The following is a 13,930-nucleotide window of genomic DNA, read 5'->3' on the forward strand; positions in this document are numbered from 1 at the left end:
TCATGAAAATCCCCTGGAGAAGTGAATGACTACCCACTCCAGTATTCTTGCCTGGAGAATTCTATGGACAGAGGAGCCTGGTGGGCTACAGTCCATGGGGCCGCAAAGAGTTGGACACGACTGAGTGACTAACACTCTCAAAAACCTTTCGCTTTCAAGGAATGTGAATGCTAAAATTAGTGTTTAAAGAGACAATTCCCCTACAACACCTACAAAACCATGAATGTAGCTCCTTCAAACACTGTCAGAGAGTATTAAGAATAGTAACCTTGAATGTTTTTCTTCCTAGTGAATTATGTCCCAGGATCTCGGAGATTTCAACAGCTCAAAGTTTCAGGTCTCTGAGTTCATTCTGATGGGATTCCCAGGCATTCACAGCTGGCAACACTGGCTATCCCTGTCCCTGGCTCTGCTCTACCTCTTAGCTCTCAGTGCAAACATCCTTATCTTGATCATCATCAATCAGGAGGCAACACTGCACCAGCCTATGTATTATTTCCTGGGCATCCTGGCTGTGGTTGACATGGGCCTTGCTACCACCATCATGCCCAAGATTTTTACCATCTTTTGGTTCAGTGCAAAGACCATTGGTCTCCCTGAGTGCTTTGTACAGATGTATGCCATACGTAGTTTTGTAGGAATGGAATCAGGCATTTTTGTCTGCATGGCTATAGATAGGTATGTGGCAATTTGTCAACCACTATGTTATTCATCAGTAATCACCAAATCTTTTGTGGTCAAAGCTACTGTGTTCATGGCACTCAGAAACAGCCTGACTACCATCCCAATTCCTGTGTTGGCAGCTCAGAGACACTATTGCTCAAAAAACCAAATTGAGCACTGTCTGTGCTCTAATCTTGGTGTCACTAGTCTATCCTGTGATGACAGGACAGTCAACAGTGTTTACCAGCTACTTCTGGCCTGGATACTCATGGGGAGTGACTTGGGTTTGATTCTTGTATCCTATGCTTTGATATTTCACTCTGTACTGAAACTGAACTCAACAGAAGCTACATCCAAGGCCCTGAGTACCTGCACTTCCCACCTCATCCTAATCCTGTTTTTCTACACAGTCGTTATTGTCATTTCGATCACCCATGGTTCAACAATGACGTTTCCCCTCATCCCAGTTCTACTCAATGTACTCCACAACGTCATTCCTCCTGCCCTCAATCCTATGGTCTATGCACTCAAGAACAAGGAGCTCAGACAGGGCTTATGTAAGCTCCTTAAGCTGGACTTCAAAGGCAATTAACTTGGAGAGGATGCTCAACTTTGTAATTTCCCTATGTATATATTCATTATATTTTTCAAAGATTATAGATAAAGAAGAACTAAGAAACACTAACATTTTTCAGTTAGTTTAAGGAATCAATGGCAATTAATGAAACCTTCAAAATGAGAATGAAGTAATCTTGCTTTTCAATAAATTTCTTCATTGAATGAGTAACAATGATGTTGATTGTCTCAAGGAATCCACAGAAAGACAACAGAATATATATTCCATTTTTATCTCCAGTTTCTCTAAATAGAACTTCCTAACAATGTTTAATAGAGATGGTTAAAAGAGATATCTGCCATTTTATTCTTTTTTAATGAGAGTATTTAATCTATATATATTTTATTTAATTACTGATAGCATATAACTGCTCCATGACAAAACTAGATAGCATATTAAAAAGCAAAGACATCACTTTGATGACTTAGGCCCTTATAGTCAAAGTTATGGTTTCCCTGGTAGTCATTTATGGACAGGAGAGTTGGATCGTAAAGAAGGCTGGTGCTAAAGCTGAAGCTCCAGTCCTTTGGCCACCTGCTGCCTAGAACCGACTAATTCAAAAACACCCTGATGCTTGGAAAGGATGAATGAAGGAAGAGAAGGGGGTGACAGAGGAAGAATGATTAAATGGCATCCCCAACTCAATAGACATGGGTCTGGGCAAACTCTGGGATACAGTGAAGTACAAGGAAGCCTGGCATCTGCAGTTCAAGGGTCTCAAAGAGCCAGACATGATTTAGCAACTGAGTAACAGCTGCTCCAGATATTTGTGCTTCTTTCTGAGGTGTTTTACCATTTTTAAATGGTCAAAGAACTTGAGTAGACATTTCTCTAAAGAAGATATAAGATGCCAGCAAATATATGAAAAGATTTTTATAAATTAAAATCAAAACAACAGTAATCACAATAAGTTTAGGATAATTAATATATACCTTAAATGATTACTATTTTGTTTTAAATTTAGCAGATGTTGACAATATTTTGGCAATGTTTTGAAACATGGCATTATTATACATTGATAGAGAGTATGTAAAAATCACACAGGCACTGTGGAAAAAACTTTAGTAATTACTCAATTTAAAGGTAGTTACCTATGACTCAGAAATGTAACTCCTAAGCATATAATCAGACAACTTAACACAGCTGCAGCAAAAATTTTATGTAGAAATGTTCATAGTATCATTGTTAATCAAAAAGTGGAAAGAAGTCAAATGCTGTTGAGTATCAGTTGTTTAATAGATAAACAATAATAAGTATATCCATTTCAGGAATTATTATTCATCCATAAATGGATGAAGTTCTGATACATATTCTTGCATAAATAAAATTTGAAAAAAGCATGCTAAAAAAACAAAAAAACCCAGACACTAAAGGCTACAAGTTACATGCTTTCAATTACATCAAATCTCCAGAAGAGGGAATCCATTGAACAACAACAACAAAAATAGTCCTTGGTAAGAAGAGAAGTGACAAATTAATAAGCAGTTACTGATTAATGCTACAGATATTTATTTTGAGGTAATGAAAGTGTTTTGAAACAGTATTGTGCTGATGGTTGCGCAGCACTTTGAATGTACCAAAAGATACTCAGCTGTGCATTTTTGAGTGCTATTTTATGTGGTATGTGAATTTCACTTCAATAAAAAAAATGATAAAATGCAAAAAAAAAGACTGTTCTATCTGTGTTTCTATGTATATTTATATATATGTCTATATAAATGAAAAATGGTTAAAATAATTTACTTATCATATAACATCAATTTAAAATGGTACAATTTATTTTTTAGTACGTATTACCAGAACTTTTGTCAATACAGAAGCCCATGTATATACATCTCTCTCTCACCAAGTCATGTCTGACTCTTGCGACCTCATGGATAGTAGCCTGCCAGGCTCCTCTATCCATGGGATTCTCTGGGAAAGAATACTGGAGTGGGTTGCCATTTCTTTTTCCAATATATACATATACATATAGCAAATATACGGGCTTCCCCGGTAGCTCAGATGGTAAGAATCTACCTGCAATGTAGGAGATGCGAGTTCAGTCACTGTGTCAGGAATATCCCCTGGAGGAAGCCATGGCAACCCATTCCAGTGTTCTTGCCTGGAGAATTCCATGGACAGAGGACCCTGGCAGGCTACAGTCTGTGGGGTCACAAAGAGTCAGACATGACTGACTAACACACACATAGAAAATATATATTCAAAAAGTGCCAACAATTAATTCTACATTATAAAATTTAAAGTATCTGATTTATCTACTTCTAAAATGATTTTTCCAAATAGTAAAAAATACAAGTGTTGCTTTCAATATCTAATTAATGAATATGTAACTAGAATCATTTGTGTTTTATTATTTTTTATGTTATCATCAACATCTTTATTATCTCAAAACTTAGGCATCAAAATATTACTAACATAATAAGCCAAAAGCAGAGACATTACTTTGCCAACAAAGGTCTGTCTAGTCAAGGCTATGGTTTTTCCATTGGTCATCTATGGATGTGAGAGTTGGACTGTGAAGAAAGCTGAGCAGCCGAAGAATTGATGCTTTTGAACTGTGATGTTGGAGAAAACTCTTGAGAGTCTCTTGGACTGCAAGGAGATCCAACCAGTCCATTCTGAAGGAGATCAGCCCTGGGATTTCTTTGGAAGCAATGATGCTAAAGCTGAAACTCCAGTACTTCTTTGGCCACCTCACGTGAAGAGTTGACTTATTGGAAAAGACTCTGATGCTGGGAAGGATTGGGGGCAGGAGGAGAAGGGGAAGATCGAGGATGAGATGGCTGGATGGCATCACCAACTTGATGGACGTGAGTCTGAGTGATCTCTGGGAGTTGGTGATGGACAGGGAGGCCTGGCGTGCTGCGATTCATGGGGTCGCAAAGATTTGGACACGGCTGAGAAACTGAGCTGAACTGATTGATGCTGTTTTACATTTCCATAATACTCATGATCATCCTCACATGAAAGAAAAATAAAGTGAATGAATAAAAAGAAATAGGAACGTGTGTGTGATTAAAACTTCTGAACATCCTTACAAGGAAGATAATTATTTAATAAACATTAAAATCTCTAATATTCATCAAAATTAGATTATGTTGATTCTTGCTGCTGCTGCTGCTGCTAAGTCGCTTCAGTCATGTCCGACTCTGTGTGACCCCTTAGACAGCAGCCCACGAGGCTCCGCCATCCCTGGGATTCTCCAGGCAAGAACACTGGAGTGGGTTGCCATTTCCTTCTCCAATGCATGAAAGTGAAAAATGAAAGTGAAGTCGTTCAGTCGTGTCCAACTCTTAGCGACCCCATGGACTGCAGCCTACCAGGCTCTTCCATCCATGGGATTTTCCAGGCAAGAGTACTGGAGTGGGGTGCCATTGCCTTCTCCGTGTTGATTCTTACTCCTCCGTATATATTCCTCATGTGCAAGCACACAGATTAGATACATATAGATTAATTTATTCTCCATGTGTTATCTTCTAGGCAGTGAGAATAAAAACTTCCACTGCTCCTTCTCCAATAGGGGTTAGCTTAATTCCCAAATCAGTACCTGTATCTCAAGTGTTTTGCAATATTCCCTAGGATACATAACACATCTTAAAAATATTCAGTCCTATAGTGCAAATGTCAAAAGATTTAGTAGTTGAGGACTTTGAATGTACATATATTGTGCATTCTTGATTTTTTTAAACCAATATCCTGAACGCCTGGAGCAGATTGCATTCAACTCACTGTTTGGCTTTCCAGAAACTAAGGTATGCTGGGAGGGATTGGGGACAAGAGGAAAAGGGGACGACCGAGGATGAGATTGCTGGATGGCATCACTGACTCGATGGACGCGAGTCTGAGTGAACTCCGGGAGTCAGTGATGGGCAGGGAGGCCTAGCGTGCTGCGATTCATGGGGTCGCAAGGAGTCGGACACGACTGAGCGACTGAACTGAACTGAAGGTATCAAAGGACATACAAAGATGGGAGTAGAGGCAGAATATTTTTTAATTCCCTGTTGGAGAAGGAAATGGCAACCCACTCCAGCGTTCTTGCCTGGAGAATCCCAGGGATGGTGGAGCCTGGTGGGCTGCTGTCTGTGGGGTCGCACAGAGTTGGACACGACTGAAGTGACTTAGCAGCAGCAACAGCAGCAGCAGGCAGTAAAAAATGTGAAGAGTTTTTGGATTTATAATAACTGTTTATTATATTCACACAACTTCAGGTATGATTCCATCTACCAATTGGAAGGCTGAAATGTTAAGAAAGACTGGATTTTGATGGGAAAATATTTACTTCTCCTGTTCTCAGATTACAATACAGTACATTTTTCCATGTTTATTATGAATATCTAGTTAGTTTTCACTTTCACTTTTCACTTTCATGCATTGGAGAAGGAAATGGCAACCCACTCCAGTAGTCTTGCCTGGAAAATCCCATGGACAGAGAAGCCTGGTAGGTTACAGTCCATGGGGTCGCAAAGAGTTGGACACGACTGAGCAACTTATGACTATGTAATTACGGTCAGTACTACAATAGGTGGTTTAAGCTTGGCTTGTTAACTGAGAGTATTGCAAATGTATTGCAAATTGACGTAGATTTCACATGTAACAAGAAAACCAGCTCTAATAATTGACACTAGAATTTTTAAAAGGAAACAAGAAGGACATAAATAGGATATTTATCTCAGGTTTAGAAACTATATCCTTAGAAATAGAGCACAAATGACCTCAGAGATATGTGTGCTATTCTCAGTGATTTATTTATTTTTTTAGTCAGTGCTTTTTCTGGGCTTCCCTGGTGGCTCAGACAGTAAAGAATCCACCTGAAATACAGACCAGGGTTCAGTCCCTGGGTTCAGAAGATCCCCTGGAGAAGGGAATAGCTACCAACTCCAGTATTCTTGTCTGGAGAATTCCACAGATAGAGAAGGCTGGCTTTCACTACCTGTATTTCATGGACACAAAGAGATAAGAGTTGACAGTTCGAATGTATTGAGAGGAAGAAACAAGTAAGATCCTGGCTTTTCAACAGCTTTGAAAATCTGTCAGTTCAGTTCAGTTCAGTTCAATTCAGTTGCGCAGTCCTGTCCAACTCTGCAACCCGATGAATTGCAGCATGACAGGCTTCCTTGTCCATCACCAACCCCCGGAGTTCACTCAAACTCACATCCATCGAGTAGGTGATGCCATCCAGCCGTCTCATCCTCTGTCATCCCCTTCTCCTCCTATCCCCAATCCCTCCCAGCATCAGAGTCTTTTCCAATGAGTCAACTCTTCGCATCAGGTGGCCAAAGTACTGGAGTTTCAGCTTTAGCATACACTTCAAATTCTTTCTTATCCAACAGTAATCATTATATATGTGTGCAAATATACCTACACACATATATTAATTGCTACAGTTTTGTCTCTTATTGAAAAATGTAAAAGAAATGTGAAAAGTATAATGGCATACAAACATTAGAAAAATATTTACAAGCCTGACAAGAAACCTGATGACAGTTTTGGTTTGTAAGAAACACATTCTTAGTATATTGTAAACTCATATTATTTGTCAAAAACACAAATTGCAAGGCTTCTGTTAGCCCTGCCATTGTTAGCTTGAGTCCACACCAGTGTTATTAAACAGGAATTTGAGGATTAGTTAATAAATTTTGGCTGCTTTAAGTGAATTCCCCAATTCTGAAATTTCTTTCACATACTAATAAACTAGATAATTTCAATATATTTTATTATTTTGCTTGTGGACAATCATATGAACATGGAAATGAAACAATGTGATATACTGAGGATTAACTGCTGTGTGTAAACATGTCATCTTTTGCTTTACCAAAGTGATCTTCACCCTCCATTTACTTGTTTGGGTGTCTATTTTGTTTGTCTGTTAATTTCCTCCCTTTTTGGGGGAGTATGTGTTTGGTGTGTTAGTATAATTTTTGTTTCCAAAAAACTTTGTGCATTTTTAGTTTACACTCTTTTTGTCATTTATATATATACTTATTTTCAGATATGTATTTTATTGAGTAAGCATTTGTAAATAATCAATGTGAAATAAGGCCAGCTAGAAGTATTGTTTTACTGATTGCAATTTATTTCCAAACCTAAAAATTTGTTTTGATTGCTGTCGCATATTTTCCTTGCATTTTGGAAATTGTTTTTATTATATATGCTTTATATTAGGGAATTGCTTTGAGAATTTAAATTTTTCTGTTGATTTGAAAGAGATATTATAGTTCTATTTTTCCTGATGGTTCCTTTCATACTTTTGAAAAGGCAGCAATTAAAATACAGAATAATAATTCTTAAAGTCATAAAATGTGAATACTTTATTTAGTAACCTGTTCATTAACTCTAAAAAATTTATTGATATCAAATATATGCATTATGTCTTACTAAACAATGCAAATATAAAAAATATTATGCACAAATAATCATTTTTTTGTAAAATTCTGGTGGATTGAAGTTATCAATGTGTTTTATAATATCATGATGTTAAAATAGAAAGAGATGTTGATCCATTGGCAATCATGTTCCTTACCTACAAAGCCTTCCTCTTTTGTGTGTTTGTGTGTTCAGTCACTCAGTCATGTCTGACTCCTTGTGACCCCACAGACTGTAGCCTGCCAGGCTCATCTGTCCATGGAATTTTCCAGGCAAGAATACTAGAGTGGGTTTTCATTTATTGTTCCAGGGGTTCTTCCTGACCTAGAGATCAACCCATGTCCCTGACATCTCCTACACTGGCAGGCAGACAAAGATTCAAAGGATGGTTCCTTGTCCTCTCTCAGAAAAAGTTGATATTGCTAAAGCAGGTGATGCTTGAAGCTGGAGTGGAGGTGGGAGGGTACAAAATAGAATAGAAAATTGAAGAACCACAAAGCTAAAACTATAGGAGATTTCGAATAAGAAATATCAAACAGCAACAGAAAAAAATTTTAAAAAGAAAGAAAGAAAAAAAAAGAAACTGATTTAACAGAATTTTAACCATGATTCATTTGTAAGATCATTGGTCTTATAACCATTGGTCTTTTGTTATTTGCTCTTTTGCTATTTGAAAAACCCCCTAATTGCCTGCAAAGTTTTGCTTGATTTCATTTCTACCTGCTCCTTTATGAGTCCAAGAATTTGTTACAGCACAAGACAGGTCTTTGAAGAGGCTCTTATTAAGTAGTTCATATTATGTTGGATATTTACTTCCAAAGAAGTTGTTTCTTGCAGTATCTAAACTGTCCTCTTTCATTGTGAATACATAAAGATAAAACAGGATGTAGGTTAAAAAAATAATAAGTAACAACTTTTATAACTCTGACTCATACAGTATTTTAAACACTTAAATACCCTCTTGGCCTTCCTTGGTGTTTCAATGGGCAAGAATCCTCCTGCCAATGCAGGAGACATGGGTTCAATCCCTGGGTGGGGAAGATCCCCTAGTGAAGGAAACAGCAACCCAATCTAGCTTTCTTGCCTGTGAAATCCCATGCACAGAGGAGCGTAGTCAGCCACAGTTTGCTTACAGTGGGTATTAAGCCACTTCAGTCCTGTCCAACTTTTTGACCCTATGGACCATAGCTCATGAGGCTCCTCTGTTCATGAGATTCTCCAGGCTAGAATACTGGAGTGGGTTGTCATCTCCTTTTCCAAGGGATTTTCTTGACCCAGGGATGGAACTGTGTCTCTTGTGCCTCATGCATTGGCAGCTGGGTTTTTTTTTTTTACCAATAATGCCACCTGGGAAGCTCAAGGCATCCCTGTCTCAGTTCAGTTCAGTTGCTCAGTCATGTACGACTCTGCGAGCCCATGAACCACAGCACACCAGGCCTCCCTGCCCATTACCAACTCCTTCAGTTCACCCAAACCCATGTCCATTGAGTCGGTGATGCCATCCAACTATCTCATCCTCTGTCGTCCACTTCTCCTCCTGCCCTCAATCTTTCCCAGCATCACGGTCTTTTCAAATGAGTCAACTCTTTGCATCAGGTGGCCAAAGTATTGGAGTTTCAGCTTAAGCATCAGACATGACTGAGTGACTAACACTAACTAATACAATGGAACAATAAAGTTCTTGGTGAAAATGAAAAAAAAAAGTGTACTTTATTTTTAATTAAAAAGTCAAAAGAACAAAGCTTTTTGTCCAGCCCAGTGCATACATTTGCATAAGTATATATGTAAATATATTTGTATATATGCGGAAGATGGTTGAAATCATTTGAACTACTTATCGTATAACATCAATTTAAAATGGTAGAATTTATGTTACAGTATGGTATTATATAAGCTTTCTGTTAAAAATATATATAGCAAATGTATTTAAAGACATTTATCAGCAGTTACCTCTACATTGTAGAATTTAAAGGGTTTGATATATCTAGTTCCAAAATTATGTTTTCCAATTAATAAAAACACAGGCATTGATTCCAATATCTAATTAATAGATACAAAACTAAAGTCAATTGTTTTTTATTATTTTTTAAATTATCACCAATATTACTGTCTTTTTTAAAAAAGTAATTTATTATTTTAATTGGAGGATAACTACTTTACAATATTGTGGTGGTTTTTGCCGCACACTGACATGAATCAACCATGGGTACAAATGTGTCCCCCCATCCTGAACCTCCCTCCCACCTCACTCCTCACCCCATCCCTCTAGGTTGTCCCAGAGCACTGGCTTTAAGTGCCCTGCTTCATGCATCAAATTTGCACTGGCCATCTATTTTATATATGGCAATATATGCTCAACATTATTACCTTAACACTTGCCCATCAAAATATTCCTAGAATAAGCCTGATCCGTTGGTGAAGTTTTATAATGTTATAATGTTCATCATCATCCTCACTTGAAAAAATAAATGAATAAAAGAACATAGGAACGTGTGTATGATTAAAACTATCTGAACATCCTTACAAGGAAAGAAGCAGAACATTTTAATAAACATTAATATGTCTAATATTTATTAAAATAGGATTGTGTTCATTCTCTCTTCCCCATATATATTGCTTACATGCAAGCACACAGACTAGATTCATGGAGATAATTTTTTTTTATTCATGAAGTATTTTTAAGCCATGAAAATGAAAGCTTCCACTCTTCCTTTTCTAAGAGGAGTTAGCTTAATTCCCATACCAGCACATATATCTAGAATGTTTTGCAATATTCCTTTGAATAAAAAATATTCAGTTCAATTGTACAAATATCAAGCGATTTAGTATTTGAGGACTTTGAATGTATATATATTGTAGATTCATGATTTTTCTTTTTTTTTATTTTTTATTGTGTGTGTATGTGTGTTAATTTTTATTTTTACTTTATTTTACTTTACAATACTGTATTGGTTTTGCCATACATTGACATGATTTTGACCAATATCCAAACATCTGGACCAGATTGCATCAAACCCACTGTTCTTCTATCCAGAAATTAAGGTATAAAGGAAATACAAAACAGGGACTCAAGGCAGGATATTTTTTTATTCCATAGGCAGCAAAAATGTGGAGAGTTTTTGGATGTATACTAACTTATGCCTGTATTTAAACAACTTTGTGTTCCATTACATATACCCAGTTGAAGGCAGAAGTGTTACAAAAGCTAGGTTTTCATGGAAAAATTGTTATTTCTCCAATTCTCAAATTGCAATACAGCATAACTTTCCATGTTTACTTTGAATATCTAGCTATTTTTCTAAGCAAATAGTTATCTTTAAATCTGTTGTACTAAATATCAAGAAAGAATCACCCCCATGGGGTGAAGAATGTGGAAATAGCAAGAATGACTCTTGACCATGGTCACAGCACTTTTGCCATTCACCTGTCCTCCCATTGCTCTCACAATAAGAATCTAACTTACATGCTTTATTTCCAGAGACACTTATTTGTAACTGCATTTTATTCATCTTATATAGGAAAAACTGCTTGAAGAGACAAGCCATCATTTTAGGAAAAGAACATGTAATGTAAAATAGAGGGCTCGTTAGTAAGAAGGCAAACATTTTCTATGGAGTTTAGAAATGGGAACAGGCAACAGGTGGTATAATTATACATATGAATAAGTGACCATAATCTTGTGTCAGCGTAACTACTTCAATACATTTGTCTCCCACAAGATAACATGAGTCCATTTTCCCTACAGAAAAATTTAGGTAAAATACATTGAAATCATTTTAAATTTGTTTTGCCAAGTCTAATGTAATTATGGTAAATAGTACAAGATTTGGTATAAGCTTTGGAGTTCCCTGGTGGCTCAGACAGTAAAGCGTCTGTCTATAACGCGGGAGAAGGAAATGGCAATCCACTCCAGTACTATTGTCTGGAAAACCTCATGGACAGAGGAGCCTGGTAGGCTACAGTCCATGGGGTTGCAAAGAGTCGGACACAACTGAGCGACTTCACTTTCACTTTTCCTTGATCACTTAACAGAGCTTTGCAAATGAATTACTAATGATAACTGAACTTCTCATGTAACAATAAAACCATTTAATAATCAAAACTGAATTATTAAAAGGAAACATGAAAGACATAAACAGGATATTTTATCATATTTAAGAATTGTATCTTTAGGAATAGAACACAAGTAACATGCCTGGAAAATCTCATGGACAGAGGAGCCTGGCGGGCTATAGTCTAAAGGGTTGCAAAGAGTCGGACATGACTGAAGCAACTTAGTACACACACAAGTGTGCTTTTCCTAATTTCCCTTCTTCTTTCTTTTGCATGGACACAGAGATAAGAGTTGACTGTTCAATTGTATTGAGAAGAAATTCATAAGGATGCTATTTTTTTCAGCAACTTTGAAAAATTTCATACACTTACCAAATATTTATAAATAATGCTTTTTAAAATCTATCAATTCTACAATAATCAGTTATAATGTGTGCAAATATATAAATGTGCATACATATGAATTGTTGCAATTTTCTTATTAAAACTTTAAATAAATGTGTAAAATATAATGGGATACAATTATTAGAAACAAATTTACATGCTTCATAAGAAAGAAACTTAATGACAATTTTCATATGTAAGGAAACACATTCTTATATTGTAAACTCATATCATTCTTTGTCAATAATTAATATTACAAGGCTTTGTTCATCTTGAAATTGTTAGTGTAAGTCCACACCAGAGTTGCTAAACAGGAAACTGAGGACCAGATAAGTTGCGATTGCTTTAAGTGAATTCCCACTTTAAAATTTTCTACTATGGACTATTAAAGTGAACCATTTCAACCTGTTATATTATTTGGGTTGTGAAAAATTATATGAAACAGGGAAATGAAACAGTTTGGTGCACTGAGGTTTAACTGCTGAATGTAAAACATGTCATTAATTGTTTCATAGGGGAAACAATGTATATGGGCTATAAACAGTATATGGGCTACCCTGGTGGTTCAGATGATAAAGAATTTGTCTGCAATGCAAGAGACCTGGGTTTGATCCCTGGGTCAGGAAGATCCTCTGGAGAAGGAAATGGCTTACTTTATTGAATAAACATTTGCATATTATCAAGTAAAATATGCTCAATTTGTAGTATCATTTAACTGATTGAGTTTTATTTCCAAATCTAATATATTTGTTTGATTGCTGCCTTAGTTTTTCCCCTATTTTTTTAACGTCTTCCTTGAAATTGTTATAATATAGCCTCTGTTTCTTTTTTATGTTTTGGGGGCTTTTTTGGCCCTGAGGAACGTGGGACCTCAGCTCCCTACATCCCATGCAATGGAAGGTGAAGTCTCAACGACTGGATCACCAGGGAAATCCCTTTCCTGCCTTTTTGAAATTTTCTTTGTTTTGTCTATTTCTTGATAAAGGTTTTTTTTTTTTTAGGAATTTATGTTTTCTGTTGATTTATGAAGAAGAAATGATAGTTCTGTTTCATCTGGTAGCTCCTTTTATATTTTCAAAAATTATATTTAAAATACAGTATAATGATTCTTCAGTTCAGTTCAATGGCTCAGTCATGGCCAATTCTTTGCAACCGCATGAATTGGAGCACCCCAGGCCTCCCTGTCCATCACAAACTCCCAGAGTTCACTCAAACTCATGTCCATCGAGTCGGTGATGCCATCCAGCCATCTCATCCTCTGTCATCCCTTTCTTCTCTTGCCCCCAATCCCTCCCAGCATCAGGCTCCTTCCCAATGAGTCAACTCTTCGCATGAGGTGGCCAAAGTACTGGAGTTTCAGCTTCAGCATCCATCCTTCCAGTGAACATCCAGGACTGTTCTCCTTTAGGATGGACTTGTTAGACTTCTTTGTGGTCCAGGGGACTCTCAAGAGTCTTCTCCAGCATCACAGTTTGCACAGCGCTGTCAATATAGTGCTGTGCATTTTTAAATCATATAAATGGGTAGTTTGATTGTACGTAATTTTCACTTCCATAAGAAATAATAAAATGAATAAAAATAGTACAAAATTTATTTTCAACATATGTATTTATTGCATTATTTCCTAAAACTTAAAGGAACATATGAACAGTGAACTTCCAGATGTTCAAGCTGGTTTTAGAAAAGGCAGAGGAACCAGAGATCAAATTGCCAACATCTGCTGGATCCTGGAGAAAGCAAGAGAGTTCCAGAAAAACATCTATTTCTGCTTTATTGACTATGTCAAAACCTTTGACTGTGTGGATCACTATAAACTGTGGACAATTCTGAAAGAAATGGGAATACCAG

At 36.8% G+C, this 13,930-nt stretch overlaps 1 protein-coding gene across 1 annotated transcript; it reads left to right on the forward strand.

Annotated features, from left to right (window-relative positions):
- Positions 296-1,255, forward strand: LOC102184641 (putative olfactory receptor 56B2). The gene has a single exon (XM_005689782.2). The coding sequence runs from the start codon at positions 296-298 to the stop codon at positions 1,253-1,255; it is 960 nt and encodes a 319-aa protein (XP_005689839.2).

This window comes from Capra hircus, chromosome 15 (genome assembly GCF_001704415.2).
Source record: "Capra hircus breed San Clemente chromosome 15, ASM170441v1, whole genome shotgun sequence".
In the NCBI taxonomy this organism is placed as follows: Eukaryota; Metazoa; Chordata; class Mammalia; order Artiodactyla; family Bovidae; genus Capra; species Capra hircus.

Bases quoted from the DNA above. Each gene is read 5' to 3' on its own strand.
- LOC102184641 (XM_005689782.2), top strand. From the start codon at position 296: ATGTCCCAGGATCTCGGAGATTTCAACAGCTCAAAGTTTCAGGTCTCT.